At 45.9% G+C, this 16,665-nt stretch overlaps 1 protein-coding gene across 5 annotated transcripts in view; it reads right to left on the bottom strand.

The window, feature by feature from the left end:
- The window catches only part of jmjd1cb (jumonji domain containing 1Cb), a 385,858-nt gene that overhangs the window by 27,177 nt on the left and 342,016 nt on the right, over positions 1-16,665 (bottom strand). For all 5 annotated transcript variants that reach the window (XM_085994973.1, XM_085994975.1, XM_085994974.1 and 2 more), the window contains 6 exons: positions 4,363-4,568; positions 2,968-3,249; positions 2,422-2,593; positions 2,030-2,120; positions 887-1,017; positions 686-802 (listed from right to left, as the gene is read on the bottom strand). In XM_085994973.1, the coding sequence (XP_085851099.1) occupies positions 686-802; positions 887-1,017; positions 2,030-2,120; positions 2,422-2,593; positions 2,968-3,249; positions 4,363-4,568 (999 nt within the window). The remainder of the gene's footprint in view (positions 1-685; positions 803-886; positions 1,018-2,029; positions 2,121-2,421; positions 2,594-2,967; positions 3,250-4,362; positions 4,569-16,665) is intronic.

The following is a 16,665-nucleotide window of genomic DNA, read 5'->3' as shown; positions in this document are numbered from 1 at the left end:
ACTTACTTTATTACTTAATTGAGGTTTAAGATTACAATGAAGTTCCGAGAACAAGCCAGTAAAAAAGTTGGCATCAGGCTACCTGCTGAGCGATTGAATACTTCATTGATTCTGAGCCCTCCAGCACCATTCTGTAATGGTGTAAGTGGCGATTCCAATGACCTTAATTCAACAAACTCGATTGTGCTATTGATTTTAATGGGGAGCGGAGCTTATGATAATTAGCTGTTCAACTTTTTTGGCGAGGGTCTTTGGGGAGCAGCATGAAAGTCCCAGCAAATTATGGCATAGTGCACTTAACGGTATAAGCCACTCACGCCATAATTTTCTGGAAAGTCTCCACCGTAACAATGGTGTATGCCGTAGAGGTTTTCAGCAAATTCAGGGCCATGAACTTTGTGTTGCTGGGTACTGTTGGCCATCAAATTAGAGTTAGTCAATTGAAGCCAGTTGAGGTGGATGCACTTTGTGATCTGATTAAGGTTAAGACTTTTGCAAACCAATACATGTTTATTTAAACTTCACTGCTACAGCAATCTGTTTCCAATTTTTGGTATGTTTAACATTGGTGCTACTTTCAGTCTAGGTCACGGATAGACAGAACAGCTGAAAATACTGCAGCAGTGATACCTTAAAAAAACCTCCCAGTTCACACACAGTAAAACAGAAGCTTTGAGATCATTACCTGCTCTGTGATTGTTCCCATTTCCTTTTGGTACACCAACATAGACAAGGACATTGACTACATCAGCAATGTCTAGGTGGAGGTTGGTAGTTCCATGTTCCTTAACTGTTGTCTGTCCTGCAAATGATACAATCATTTAAAAATTAGTCCTTTCCAACCAAAACAACATATTGTGTACACTACAGGATGTTTTCTGCTTACCATAAGCACTGTACAGTTTGGGTCCTAAATCTGGTCGTACAAAGAAATTTGGTAGCCGGGATGCCAGGTTCAGATTTCCTTCAGGATCACAATACTCTGGCAGTGGCAAACTTTTCATAAGGTCATCATACCTACAAGGAAGGGAATAAAAGACACCTTATAGGTTCTGTATGTGTTGGAAAAGAGACTTTGCAATGACTTAATAACCAAAAAATACTGATGTGCATGCAAACATTTTTCACACCAAAGAAGGATTCAACTGCAAGGTATAATAACAATAGGTTATTCATGCCGTGCTGTATCACACAAAGGAGAACATTAAAATAAGTTACTGAGGAAAGCTGTTAAAACAAATACCGTACAAGGATTCAAGACACAGCTGGATGGGTTTCTGGGATGGGTTTCTGGAAACAGAGGGGTCTGACCAATATGGTGAGTAGAGAGGAAGGTGGGGCTCAATGGCTTTTTCCGATAATTTTCTACATCCTTTATATTTAAATAAAAGTCAAGGTAGTGCAGCTCCTATTGCGCAGTGTGTCATAGGCAGGATATGAGCTCACCTATTGCACTTCCCAAGTTCCTAATTTTATCCATGCCACCAGTGGCACATTTTTACTGGGAGGGAAGAAAGTAACTGTAACACATATCTTAGAGGAAAAGCCACTCTGATGCCCTTTCATGCTCTTCAAAACGACAGGTCATAGAGTGCCATTGACAGGTCATAGAGTGCCATTGACAGACCATAGAGCGCCATTGACAGACCATAGAGCGCCATTGACAGGTCATAGAGCGCCATTGACAGGTCAGAGTGCCATTGACAGGTCATAGAGCGCCACTGACAGACCATAGAGCGCCACTGACAGGTCATAGAGCGCCACTGACAGACCATAGAGCGCCATTGATAGACCATAGAGTGCCATTGACAGACCATAGAGTGCCAGGCCATAGAGCGCCATTGACAGACCATAGAGCGCCATTGACAGACAAGAGGGAGCATGTTGTCGCCCACTCCCTTTACTTTGGAATGATACACGCTGTAGACAGGCCGAAAAAGGAAGGAGAAATAAAATGTGCCAATACGACTAGATTAAAGTCAGAATGGTCAGTTAAAATTCAGAATGCATTTTCAACTGAAGCTTTTACCTAGAAGGCATCATGGTTCTGAAATCTTCACCAGAGGGCCAATCCTTCAGCTTCAGTAACATAGACTCCCCACTCTTGGACTTCAATTGTTCTGGACAGAGAATAAAGACTTCAATCATTCTAGATAGAATATAAATGCACTAAGCTCCCAGAGCATGAACTGTTTTGGTTCTTTCTGCAAGATATTTTCATAACAAAGATTCTTTAGTGACCTTCAAATCTTTAATCTACAATTGCCTTTGGAAGAAAGCATATTTGACCATGTGGGGAAAAAAAACAAAAAACACTTGGCAAATGAAATCAGGAACCCAAAACAGTTAATTTAGTTTAATTATTGGCTACACCCACAACAGTTCTGAATCAGCCACTGATACCATGTGAATGACACTTACTGGTTAAATCTTCAAAACCATCCCAGAAGTCTTGAATCCTTACACTGGAAATTATACTGCCATCTTTGCAGTTAATCAGGTCAACCTTCTGGTCTCCGAATTCCTCACTAAAGCTTTCAGGTTTCCATATGTTGGAGTTTAGTTTTTTATGCACACCAGACACCAGAACAGGCTGAAAGGTAAGATTTTTAAAGGGCGGGGAGAAGAGGGAAGAAAGCAGATTTTAAAAAGAATATCTTTAAATAAAAAACAATAGTAGGTGTAATTTCTAATGATTAATTTCAATATATATTTGCATCAGATTCTTATAGGTCAATAAATAAATCATGTCAAATTTAATTTAATGTTGGCTAATGGTGAACACTAGAGAACAATGTCTAAATTTTCAATTATAACATTGATACTTTCAATTAAAGCATAATAGCATCAACCTTTAAGTGGTTTCATAAAAATGTATCCATATCAATAGCTACAAACCTAAGCCCGGTGGTAACGTACTGATTATTTATATCTGCTTTGACTTCCTGAATCTCATTTTGTACAGACCTGTTCTCGCCTCCAGCATTCCCTGAATATCTTCCAATTGCTGGGGTTTCCAGGATCTTGGAGCCAGAGCAAGCATCCATCACAAAGCCAAGAATGCGGTATTTCAGAATGATTCTTGCTGATCGTATCTAAATTGAGCTTTTTAACTTCTCTCTGCGAATTCTGCTTTGTTGCTTCTTTCCCACTTAATTTCACTGATTTACTTGCTGGGATCTTTTTTCCCACAACTGACGCAATTATGTCATCCAAGAGGTTTGGCATGCTTCTGGTGCCTCTGCCACTCTACAAGGAAATGTATAAAGGCAGTATTCTCAAATACTCATCGAGTATAGCAATTAAGCCATTACTATTTTGTGCTAACGATGAAGGTTACTGAGCTCACAAGATCATTTTGTCGATTTAAACCCACTTAGTTATAGTAGAAAACAGGAGTTGAATCAAAATGATTTGGTTGCTTGTCGCTGTAGCTGTCGGAGCTGCCCTATTTCAAAGAGCAGGGGAATTACCCCGGTGTCCTGGCCAATATTTATCCCTCAATCAACATCATAAAAACAGATCATCTGGTCATCATCACATTGCTGTTTGTGGGAGCTTACTGTGCACAAATTGGCTGCCGCATTTCCCACAATACAACAGAGACTACACTTAAAAAAAAAGTACTTCATTGGCTGTAAAGCACTTTGAGACATCCGGTGGTCGTGAAAAGGCGCTATATAAATGCAAGTCTGTCTTTTTCTTTCAACTGCACTGGTTGCAAAAAACTGAAACAAAGCACATCTTGCAACTGACCTTCTAAGAGTTGGTTATAGAAGACACAATTTTGACTCTGCATTGCCACCACTAAACTGGCGGTGTTGAAAGTAAAGTTAATGGTGGGCAATAAATATGGCTGCCTCTTTCCCAATTCATGTTCTGCTACTTCTCTCTATTTCTATAACAATTTCAGAGCAAGTACTGGTGTCCAGGGCCCTTCTGAAACAACTTGTATTTATATGCATCTTTAACGAAGTACAACATCCCAAGGCGCTTCACATGAGTATAAGACAAAAAGTGTAAAACTCAGTCAAAAATAAGATTAGCGCTTTGAAATGTTCTAAGGTAAACTACACATACACCATTACATAACCACTTCCACCCTCACAATACCCTTTAATAGCTTACACCAAGCCAGTTTTATACCGTTAAATAAAGGACTATGGATAAAATTAATGCTCCTAAAAGCTCTTGAAATAAAGTACAGGTAACACAGTAGGTTATTGCGCTGTCAGCAGCTATGTTTTTTGGTTTTCATTTTTACCCTCCTACTAGTGCAGCTGCTCTGCATTTAGAAATGGTGGTACTGCAGAAAGTCAATTCTATGAACTTCTGTATTATTAAATCTCAGCAAGTACTTACAGGGGTCCCTGCAGAAAACACTGGGGCAAAGGCAATGCCAGCATCAGTTGAGCCTAACCGCAATTTGCCAGCTGTTGTGGTAAGCAAATCCCGTAGAGTTGAGCCCTGTTCGCTGCTGAGACACACAGTAGATTTGCAATTCTCTGTCTTGTCCACTTGGTTTAATTCAATCTTCACTGCCCTAGACACAGGTACTTCTTTGGTTGCTGTAACCAAACCAAAGGAACACAGATATTTTAGCGTGCAAATATAGAGTAGCCTTATACTAACATCACAATATTGTTGCAGTATGGAAACAGAACCATGAAGTAACTTAATATGTAGAATTACTAAAACCAGCTGACAATTAGATTTCAATATCAGGATAATCTGAATGGAACTAACGTACAGTGTAAAATCTGAAACACATAAGTGTAAAAGCTTTTTCACAAAATGCTAACATTCTAATATGCATTTGATATTGCAGAACGGTTTTTATGGGAAGTGGTTCTATAAGATAATCAGATTTCCTTGCTGCCCAATCTGCCCCATTTATATTAGCATAGGAACATATCTCAAATGACTTATATACTGTATCCCAAAATGTTAGCACATATACTAGTTAGAGCAAAGTCACAAATGCAACTTTGCAGACTTTACCCAATGCAGGAAAATCCACACAGAAATGCCAAAAGTGCATCTTCTGGCAGCTGGAAGCACCAGGCAGCTGGAAGCACCAGGCAAAACCCTTCTTAAAGGCCATCCTGGTGCCTCCAATGGCACGGGCGTCACTTTGTTTATTTTATTGTGTAACCACCAGCAGCATGCTTGCCTTTGGAAGCATTCTAATAAAGTAAATGGGCTATAAATAGTAGCTCCACAAAATAAGCTATGTTGGTTAGAATTAAGGAACAATATGCTGCTGGGTATATACTTCAGGCCACCAACTAGTAGGAAGGAGATTGATGAGCAAATGTCTTGATCAGTATGTTTCCAGCCTAACAAGGAAGGAAGCAGTGCTGGATCTAGTTCTTGGGAATGAAGTGGAGCATGTGGATCATGTTTCAGTGGGAGAGCATTTGCAAAACAGTGATCACAATATTAAGTTTAGAGTATCTTATGTTCATTAATAAATAGACATTCTTATTATGAACACAGCTAGCTTTTGCTAGACACTTTTATTGAGCACATGTGGACTAGGTACAGTATCTGTAGAGGCTTCCATCTTGACTGTTGCCTTGTGGGTAGCCTAGTGCCTCATGGGTAATGTAGTCTTATACATACAGCTATATACAGCTCTATGGCTCCACCTAGTGTCCACTATAGAATGACATGTTATTGATCATTACATCCCCCTTTCTTTAAGGTTTAACAAAATCAATATCAATCAACTTTCAAGAAAACAATAAAGATAATATCAGTAACACTTTTGTTAGTGCTCTATAAACATAAACATTTTCAAAACAGTCAACACATTTTCAAAGCTTTACATTGTACTCAAAGATTAAGTCTATCAGGCTTTTTTACTTCACGTGTGGATCTTCTCAACACGGGTAAGTCTGATGTGTCTTCATGAGATTGTTCTGGCGGTGAATGACAAGATGCAGTTGCAGCATTGTCATCAATCTGCTCTTGAATAGTCTCGTGTTTTTAGGAGGGAACGGCGGTTCCTCCTGAGAATCTGTCCTTCCTCAGTTCTAACAGTGTATGACCTTGGTCCTACTTCCTCAAGAACTGTAGCTTTCCTGTTGCATGCATCTGGATCCTCAATCCTGACAACATCATCCCTTGTCAATGGTTTTAGAGTTTTGGATGACTTGTCATAGTATGATTTCTGTTTCAGCTTTAACAGTTGAAGTCTGTCTCAGTTCCTCACTTTGCTGTTCTTTTGCACAGCAGTGTAGCGTGGTGCGCAACTTGTGACCCATTAGTAGTTCAGCAGGTGAAGAACCACAGTCTAAAGGCGAGGCTCAGTAGCTCAGCAGGGCGAGATAAGGATCAGACTTGCTTTCTGTCGCTTTCTTCAGTAGCTGCTTGAGAACTTGAACACCTTTCTCTGCCTTACCATTTGACTGAGCATACAAAGAACTGGATGTGATGTGCTGAAAGTCATAATGTGCTGCAAACTGTTGCCACTCCTTACAGTTGAAGCACGGACCATTGTCGCTAATGGCAATCCTGGGAATTCCATGTCTGGCGAAGATGGATTTCACATGCATTATGACACTGCTTGCTGTGGTGCTTGAGAGCAGCGCCATCTCAGGATAGTTAGAATAGTAGTCAATCACTATTAGATAGTCTTTACCATTTAAATGAAAAAGGTCCATACCAACCTTTTGCCATGGTGCTGTTGGTATGTCAGCTACTATCATTGGTTCCTTTGTTTGTTTGTTTTGGTGTTTCTGACATGTCTCACATTTGCCTATCATGTTCTCAATGTCCTTATTTATGCCAGGCCAATAAACAGTGTCTCATGCTCTCCTTTTGCATTTTTCAATTCCGAGGTGTCCCTCATGAATCCTTTTGAGCATGTCTTGATGTAGAGCCTGTGGAATGACTATTCTGTTCTGTTTTAGTAATAGTCCACTTGCGACACTCAATTCTGACCTTATGTGAAAATATTTTGGACAGGAACCTTTTGGCCAACCATGAATGTTCTCTATTACTGTTTGTAACACTGTATCTTTTACTGTTTCTTCTGCTATTTGCTTTGATTTTGTGTCTGACACGGGCAGCACAGCAGTGACCATACTCACATGAACATCCACGTCTTCTTCAGTAGAGCTCACATGACTCATTGTGGGTGCTCGGGATAGTGCATCTGCTAACACTATGTATTTGCCTGGTGTGTAGATCAGTTCAAAGTCATATCTTTGCAGCTTCATCATGAGTCGTTGAATCCTTGGAGACATCTCATTCAGGTTTTTTTTAATGATGGCAACCAGAGGGCTGTGGTCTGTCTCAACTGTGAAGGTGGGAAGTCCATATATGTAGCCATGAATTTTTCTAGTCCAACTACCAAGCCTAGACATTCCTTTTCAATCTGGGCGTATCGACACTCCGTATCAGTCATAGACCTGGAGGCATAGGCAACAGGCTTCCAATCTTCACCCTCTGCTTGTAGCAAGGCCGCACCTAGGCCATCTTTTGATGCATCCGTTGACACTTTGATTCTTTTTGTTGGGTCAAAGAAGGTGAGTACAGGTGTGGTTGTCAGCACTGTTTTGAGGCTTATCCACACTTGTTCATGTCTTTCTGTCTATGCAAACTCATTTGTTTTATGTAGCAGGTCTCGCAGACAGGCTGTCTTGGCTGACAAGTTAGGAATGAACTTTCCAATGAAGTCTATCATCCCCATGATGCATAGCACTCCTTTTTTGTCAGTGGGTCAGGCATTTTGAGTATGGCGTTTACTTTTTCCATATCTGGCTCCATTCCTTTACCAGATAGATTATCTCCGAGGAAAGTGACTTCCTGGACGCCAAACTGACACTTGGCTTTGTTGAGCTTCAGTCCATTCCGGCGTATGCTCTGTAGCACTTTAGTCAGTCTCTCATTGTGTTCTTTCAGTGTGGAGCCCCAGATGATGATGTCATCAGCATAGACCCAAACTCCTTCCAGACCTTCAATTATGCGTTCCATCGCTCTATGAAAGATTTCAGATACAGATATTATCCCGAAAGACATTCTGAGGAAACAATACCTGCCAAATGGTGTGTTGAAGGTACAGTATTTGGTGCTCTCTTCATCCAGTTTTAGTTGCCAAAATCCTTGTGAGGCATCGAGCTTTGTAAAGTATCTGGCACCTGACATTTCACTGGTGATTTCTTCTCGCTTGGGAATCTGGTAGTGTTCACGTTTTATGTTTGCATTTAAGTCCTTTGGATCCATGCATATTCTTAGATCATTGTTCTTTTTCTTTACACATACCATGGAGTTAACCCAGTCTGTTGGCTCTTCGACTTTCCTGATGACTCCTAGTGTGGTCATTCTGTCCAGTTCTTTCTTGAACCGGTCACGCAGGGGTGCTGGAACTCTTCGTGGAGCATGTACCACTGGCTGAGCATCCTCCTTTAGCTGGATCTTGTAAGTGAATGGTAGAACTCCAAATCCTTTGAACACATCCTGGAAATTATTCACTACAGAATCCACCGAGTCATCTGGTCTGCTTATGGCACAGTTTATACGGTACTCTCTTGACCAGTTCTAAGTCCTCACAAGCTTTGTCACCCAGTAGTGAATCAAGTCCTTCAGCCACAACAGAAAACATGAGATGATGCACTTTGTCTTTGACTGTCACTTTGAGTCTGCATACACCTAAGCTATCTATTTTCTGTCCATTATAGTCCTTCAGTAGTACTGACTTTTTCTGTATTTTGGGCTTTTCTTTCATATTGTTAATGTCACTCATGCTGATTAAGTTTGCTTTTGCCCCAGTGTCTAGTTTCAAGGTAACTAATGCTACATTTACCTGCAGTGGGATCATCCATTTGTCCTCTTTTACTGCATTAACTTTATGTTCAGCATTGTCCATTTCTGAGGGCTGCACATTTTCTGTATCCTTTTTGATATTGTCACATGACACCATTCCTACAAAAAATGTCTCACTTAAATCAGTGTCCTCAATTACATGAACTCGTTGCCCTTTCTTAGTTTTTACTTTTGAAAAGCATTGTTTGGCAAAGTGATTCTTTCCATTACACTTTGTGCACATTTTTCCAAACGCTGGGCATTGTCTTAACTGGTGTTTGTAACCACAGCGTTTACAATTTAAAATTTCATCCTCCGATTGGTTTTCATTTCTGTTCTGCCCACGTTTCTTCCCCTTGTAGGACACAGCACCGACAGCAGCATTATCACTCATTACAATCGCATCATTATTGATTTCACTGAAAGTCTTCGCGTGCTTTCGAGCTAGCTCGCTGGCTTGGCATATTTTCACCGCATTTTCCAAATTTAGTTCGGTTTCTCTCAACAGACGTTCCCTGACTTTTTTTTATCATGAATACCAAACACAATCTAGTCACGAATCATGGATGCTTTGAGCTCAGAGAAATTACATGTCTGTGCTTTCAGTTTCAGATCAGTTATAAAGCTATCAAAAGTCTCATTTTGCTGCTGTGTCCGAGAACAGAAGATGTATCTTTCATAGGTCTCATTCTTTTTGGGAGAGCAATGTGCATCAAATTTTTTTAGCACATCTTCTAATTTTTCTCTGTTCTCCTCTGGATTAAATACAAATGTATTAAATACCTCTATCGCCTGTGGGCCTGCAACCGTAAGCAGCAACGCTATCTTCCTTGCGTCTGGCTTCGTACCGAATCCGATGGCTGCAATGTAGAGTTCGAATTGTTGTTTAAGAGTCTGCCAATTGTAGTCGATGTTTCCTGTGAGTTTCAAACGCTCTGGTGGCTTCAAATTCTCCATGTCGCTTTTCACAATTTTCAGCAGATCTTCACCATCCTGGTACCATCTTATGTTCATTAATAACTAGTAGTTTTCATTAAGAACACAGCTAGCTTTTGCTAGACACTTTTATTGAGCACATGTGGACTAGGCACAGTATCTGTAGAGGCTTCCATCTTGACTGTTGCCTTGTGGGTAGCCTAGTGCCTCATGGGTAGTGTAGTCTTATACATACAGCTATATACAGCTCTACAGCTCCACCTAGTGTCCACTATAGAATGACATGTTATTGATCATTACAGAGTAGTTATGGAAAAAGACAAGGATAAATCAAATGTATAAATATTCAACTGGAGGACGGCTAATTTCAGTGAGTTGAAAAGGGATCTGGCCCAGGTGGATTGGAATCAAAGATTGGCAGGTAAAACAGTAAATTAGTAATGGAAAACCTTCAAAGAGAAGATAGTTTGAGTACACACCAGACACCTTCCCATGAGGGGCAAAGGAAGGGCATTTAAAGCTAGAGCTCCCTGGATGATTAAAAATATAGGGGGGAAAATTGGGTTGGTTTGCGCCTCTCATCATCGCCGTGCGCAACGTCCCGGTCGCAAACTTCCCTTGCGCCCCCTGACCGATCGCCGGACGATGTGCGACAGGATCAGGGGGCGGTTTTGCAGCAGCGCAAGTGTTGGGCGGCCATTTTTATTTTGGCCAACTGTCGATCATACTTCAGTGCCGAGCTGTTTTCACGGCACCCCGCTCCTCGGTGGTCCGGCACTAGGCCCCTCCCCTTTAATCAGGGGAAGAGGCCTGCAATGACTTTGCCACCTCCAGTGCTTTGATCACTGACAAGGACATCTCATTTCCTTCAATCCACATCTCCCTGCCGACTTCCAAGCCATCCATCATCACCTCTTTAAAAAAAAAACCTTTGCACGCTGTCCTTACTGATACCCTAAATGACTCTCGGCCCTCCAGAATATCGCTACCTGCTCAACATCTTCCATGGTTCTGTCTGTAACATTCATATTCCCACTAAGGCCAAGTATCGATGCTAACTGTGGGAAACAATTCCAAAACTCCTCCAGCCTGCACAGTCACCATTGTACGCATGGAGCTAAGACACTGTTTGCTAGCTGATTGGTTCCCTCCATTGTCGTCTTCATCAGAAATTGGAATAAACTGGTCTTTTTCCGAGTGGCAGGCAGTGACTAGTGGGGTACCGCAGGGATCGGTGCTTGGACCCCAGCTATTCACAATATATATTAATGATCTAGACGAGGAAATCAGATGTAATATCTCCAAGTTTGCAGACGACACAAAGCTGAGTGGGCGTGTGTGCTGTGAGGAGGATGCAGAGAAACTCCAGTACGATTTGGACAGGTTGGGCGATTCGGCAGATGCAGTATAATGTGGATAAATGCGAGGTTATCCACTTTGGTGGCAAAAACAGGAAGGCAGATTATCTGAACGGCAATAGGTTGGGAAAAGGGGAAGTGCAACGAGACCTGGGTGTCCTTGTGCACCAGTCGCTGAAGGTAAGCATGCAGGTGCAGCAGGCGGTTAAGGCGGCAAATGGTATGTTGGCCTTCGTAGCGAGAGGATTCGAGTACAGGAGCAAGGATGTCTTGCTGCAGTTGTACAGGGCCTTGGTGAGACCACACCTTGAGTATTGTGTGCAGTTTTAGTCGCCTTATCTGAGGAAAGGATGTTCTTGCCATGGAGGGAGTGCAGCGAAGATTCACAAGGCTGATCCCTGGGATGGCAGGAATGAGTTATGAGGAGCGATTGGGCTTATATTCGCTGGAGTTTAGAAGAATGAGAAGGGGTCGCATTGAAGCTTATAAAATTCTAACAGGACTAGACAGACTAGATGCAGGAATGATGTTCCCGATGGCGTGGGAGTCCAGAACCAGGAGTCACAGTCTAAAGATAAGGGGTAAGCCATTTAGGACAGAGACGAGGAGGAATTTCTTCACCGAGAGTGGTGAACCTGTGGAATTCTCTACCACAGAAGGCAGTGGAGGTCAATTCATTAAATATATTCAAGAAGGAGATAGATATATTTCTTAAGGCTAAAGGAATCAAGGGATATGGGGAGAAAGCAGGGACAGGGTACTGAATTTGGATGATCAGCCATGATCTCATTGAATGGCGGAGCAGGCTCGAGGGGCCGAATGGCCTACTCCTGCTCCTATCTTCTATGTTTCTATGACGCGGCGCTATGTGCTGCTGCGCGTCGCGCCATGACATTGAGTAGTAGTGCTCCAAGTAGGAGGTGGAGCACTTTCCAGTAGCACTCCACCTCCTGCTTGGGGTGCTACTACTGAATTTACGGCGGAAGGACGCTAACTTTTTCGGGGCGCCCACCCAATTTTTCCCCCATAGAGCGTAAAATGAAACAGGAAAAGGAAGCTTATGATAAATGTCGGGTTCATAATTCAGTAGAGAATTAAGCTAAATACAAAAAGTGCAGGAAGAACTTAAAAAGTAAGTGGGGCAAAGAGAATAGATGAGTGGGTAACATAAAAGACCGAGTCTCTCTCTCTCCCCCCTCACCGAGTCTCTCTCTCTCCCCCCTCAGTCGCTCTATCTCTCCCCAGTCTCTCTCTCTCCTTCCCTCTCTCTCGTCTCCCCCCCAGGCTCGCTCTCTCTCTTGCATCACGGGGGGCGTTTCATTCCATGTGTGGGCGTGCCTAATCCTGCAGCCTCCCGAAATGTCACCGCTATTTTTTTTTTTTTTTTTTTTTTTTTTTTTAAAACGCCGACAGCGACAGCACCAGCACAACAAACCCCCACAGTGCGGCTCCGGCAAAGTATCCCGCTCCCAGCCCGCCAGAGCGGGAGGTGAGTTGGGGTCACTCGGGCCGGGCCTCACAACCGCTCGGCCTGAGACACAGAGCGGGGGAGCGGCAGCAGCTGGCCATAAACCGCGCGGCCCTGTAAACTGCCGTTTTACAAAAAAGCCTTGGCAACGCCGGGCTTCCCCCAGTCGCTCTCTCTCTTCCCCCCAGTCTCTCGCTCTCTCTCTTCCCCCCAGTCTCTCTCTCGCTCTCTCTTCCCCCCAGTCTCTCGCTCTCTCTCTTCCCCCCAGTCTCTCGCTCTCTCTCTTCCCCCCAGTCTCTCGCTCTCTCTCTTCCCCCCAGTCTCTCGCTCTCTCTCTTCCCCCCAGTCTCTCGCTCTCTCTCTTCCCCCCAGTCTCTCGCTCTCTCTCTTCCCCCCAGTCTCTCGCTCTCTCTCTTCCCCCCAGTCTCTCGCACTCTCTCTCTTCCCCCCCAGTCTCTCGCTCTCTCTCTTCCCCCCAGTCTCTCGCTCTCTCTCTTCCCCCCAGTCTCTCGCTCTCTCTCTTCCCCCCAGTCTCTCGCTCTCTCTCTTCCCCCCAGTCTCTCGCTCTCTCTCTTCCCCCCAGTCTCTCGCGCTCTCTCTCTTCCCCCCAGTCTCTCGCTCTCTCTCTTCCCCCCAGTCTCTCTCTCTCTCTCTTCCCCCCAGTCTCTCTCTCGCTCTCTCTTCCCCCCAGTCTCTCGCTCTCTCTCTTCCCCCCAGTCTCTCGCTCTCTCTCTTCCCCCCAGTCTCTCGCTCTCTCTTCCCCCCAGTCTCTCGCTCTCTCTCTTCCCCCCAGTCTCTCGCTCTCTCTTCCCCCCAGTCTCTCGCTCTCTCTCTTCCCCCCAGTCTCTCGCTCTCTCTCTTCCCCCCAGTCTCTCGCTCTCTCTCTTCCCCCCAGTCTCTCGCTCTCTCTCTTCCCCCCAGTCTCTCGCTCTCTCTCTTCCCCCCAGTCTCTCGCTCTCTCTCTTCCCCCCAGTCTCTCGCTCTCTCTCTTCCCCCCAGTCTCTCGCTCTCTCTCTTCCCCCCAGTCTCTCGCTCTCTCTCTTCCCCCCAGTCTCTCGCTCTCTCTCTTCCCCCCAGTCTCTCGCTCTCTCTCTTTCCCCCCAGTCTCTCGCTCTCTCTCTTCCCCCCAGTCTCTCGCTCTCTTCCCCCCAGTCTCTCGCTCTCTCTCTTCCCCCAGTCTCTCGCTCTCTTCCCCCCAGTCTCTCGCTCTCTCTCTTCCCCCCAGTCTCTCGCTCTCTCTCTTCCCCCCAGTCCTCTCGCTCTCTCTCTTCCCCCCAGTCTCTCGCTCTCTCTCTTCCCCCCAGTCTCTCGCTCTCTCTCTTCCCCCCAGTCTCTCGCTCTCTCTCTTCCCCCAGTCTCTCGCTCTCTCTCTTCCCCCCAGTCTCTCGCTCTCTCTCTTCCCCCCCAGTCTCTCGCCTCTCTCTCTCCCCCCAGTCTCTCGCTCTCTCTCTTCCCCCCAGTCTCTCGCTCTCTCTCTTCCCCCCCCAGTCTCTTGCTCTCTCTCTTCCCCCCAGTCTCTCGCTCTCTCTCTTCCCCCCAGTCTCTCGCTCTCTCTTCCAACAACATGCCCTCAAAAAAGCCTTGGCACCGCCGGGCACCCAGAGCTAGTATCTAAGTTATAGAGCGTACCTACACGTGTGTTACATCAAAAGAAAGCTAACGATTCCGGACCGGTCACAGGCGTATTTACGTTTCGGTGAGACAAAATTTGTGCCCACGGTATCCCCAAAACGTTCAAAATTCCGCTCATTATCCCCTCATTAGCATTGAGTGACTGTGATGTCGAAGAGCTGCTATGATGTCAGAGCAGTTTTTGTGCTGTCATAAAGAAATCAATGCTTTCACTGTGCCCAGCCTACTCAGCTGGAGTGACTCAGGCTGGGCCTCTTCCTCTCTTCTCTCTCTCCCTCTATCTATCTCCCAGTCTCTCTCTCTCCCCCCAGTCTCCCAGTCTCTCTCTCTCCTCCAGACTCTCCCTCCTCCAGTCTCGCTCTCTCTCCCCATCTCCCCAGTCTCTCTCTCTCTCTCTCTCTCCCCATCTCTCTCCCCCCTCAGTCGCTCTCTCTCTCTCCCCCAGTCTCTCTCTCTCCCCCTCTCCCCCCGTCTCACTCTCTCTCCCCCAGTCTCGCTCTCCCCCCAAGTCTCTCTCTCTCCGTCTCTCTCCCCTCCAGTCTCTCTCCCCTCCAGTCTCTCCCTCCCCCAGTCTCTCTCTCTCTCTCTCCCCCCCACTCTCTCCCTCTCCCCCCAGTCTCTCTCTCCCTCCACTCTCTCCCTCTCCCAAGTCTCTCTCTCTCCCCCCGTCTCTCTCTCCCCCCCTTCAGTCTCTCTCTCTCTCCATCTCCCATTCTCTCTCTCTCCCCAGTCTCTCTCTCTCTCTCCCCCATCTCTCTACTCTCTCTCCCCCTCAGTCGCTCTCTCTCTCTGTCTCCCCAGTCTCTCTCTCTATCTTCCCGTCTCTCTCTATCTCTCCCTCTCTCCCCCCAGTCTCTCTACTCTTTCTCTCTCCCCCGTCTCTCTCTCTCTCTCCCCCCCAGTCTCTCTCTCTCCCCTTCCCTCTGTCTGTCTCTCTCTCTCCTTCCCTCTCTCTCTCTCTCGTCTCCCCCCAGTCTTTCTCTCTCTCTTGCATCACGGGGGGCGTTTCATTCCATGTGTGGGCGGGCCTAATGCTGCAGCCTCCCGAAATGTCGCGGCCATTTTTTTAATACCAACAGCGACAGCACCAGCACAACAAACCCCCACAGTGCGGCTCCGGCACAATATCCCGCTCCCGGCCCGCCGGAGCGGGAAGTGAGTTGGGGTCACTCGGGCCGGGCCTCACAACCGCTCGGCCCGAGACACAGAGCGGGGGAGCGGCAGCGGCCGGCCGTAAACCGCGCGGCCCTGTAAACTGCCATTTTACAAAAAAGCCTTGGCAACGCCAGGCCCGCCCCACCCCCCCCCAGCTAGTCTATATATATAAAAGTACCTCGTCTGTCTGTCTGTCTGTTCTCTATACACGCAAAAGTTATAGAGAGGTGTTATACACGTGTGTTACATCAAAAGAAAGCTTACGAATCCGGAGCGGTCATAAGCGTATTTACGTTTCGGTGAGACAAAATTTGTGCCGACGGTATCCAAAAAACTTTCAAAATTCCGCTCATTATCCTTTCATTAGCATTGAGTGACTATGATGTCGAAGAGCTGCTTTCTCTATACGTTTGAAAGTTATAGAGTGTACCTACACGCGCGTCACATCAAAAGAAAGCTTACGATTACGGACCGGTCATAGGCGTATTTTCTTTTCCGTCAGACAAAAATCATGCCCACGGTATCCCAAAAACGTTCAAAATTCCGCTCATTAAATGGGAAAAGTTCCGCTCATTTGCATTGAGTGACGTGAAGGTTGACCAATCGTGCGGTCGAGCGACCTGACAGTTGACCGACAGTTGACCAATCGCTGCGTCTCGGGGGGCGGGTTCATTGCGCGTTGCGGGCGGGCCATCCTACAGTTGAGTGTTGAGTGACAGGACGATTGACCAATCCTACAGTTCAGATGACCTGATGGTTGACCAATCGGTGCGTGTGGGGGCGAGCCTTATCATTCTGAACCGAGGTGAGTGGCCGCCATCTTGATTCTTCACGATTTTTCCCCCACACTTTCTGTGTGTTAGGGAACTAAGGTAAATATTTGAATTGTGTGTTAGGGAATTAAATAACAATTTATTTGAGTAGGAAATGAAGTGATCCCCTGCCCTTCACCCGCAGGCTCGCCTACTTTGACGGCTGTTTCGAGCGGTTGTGCCGGCGCCGGGCGCGGCCTAGCAGCCCGAGAAGCCTGGGCCTCGAGTTCAGCGCTCCGTTCTAACCGCCGCCGTTCCCCCCCCCCCTCCTCCTCCTCCTCACCCTCGCGCAGGGGGGGCTCGGGGCTGCTCTCCGCCCGCTGCAGGAAACCTGAAGCTGAAAAAATTTCTCTCTCTCTCTCTCTCCTCTTCCCTCTCTCTCTCTCCTCTTCCCTCTCTTCCCTCCTTCCTCCCCTCTCTCTCCTGCCGTGAGTGCGGGACCGGCAAAACCGGCACTTTTGAAACAGCTGTCCCCGATCGCAATCGGGACACG

Source organism: Somniosus microcephalus, chromosome 8 (genome assembly GCF_052327205.1).
Source record: "Somniosus microcephalus isolate GS21.2 chromosome 8, FLI_Smic_1.0, whole genome shotgun sequence".
NCBI lineage: Eukaryota > Metazoa > Chordata > Chondrichthyes > Squaliformes > Somniosidae > Somniosus > Somniosus microcephalus.
This window is presented reverse-complemented; position numbering and strand designations above follow the sequence as displayed.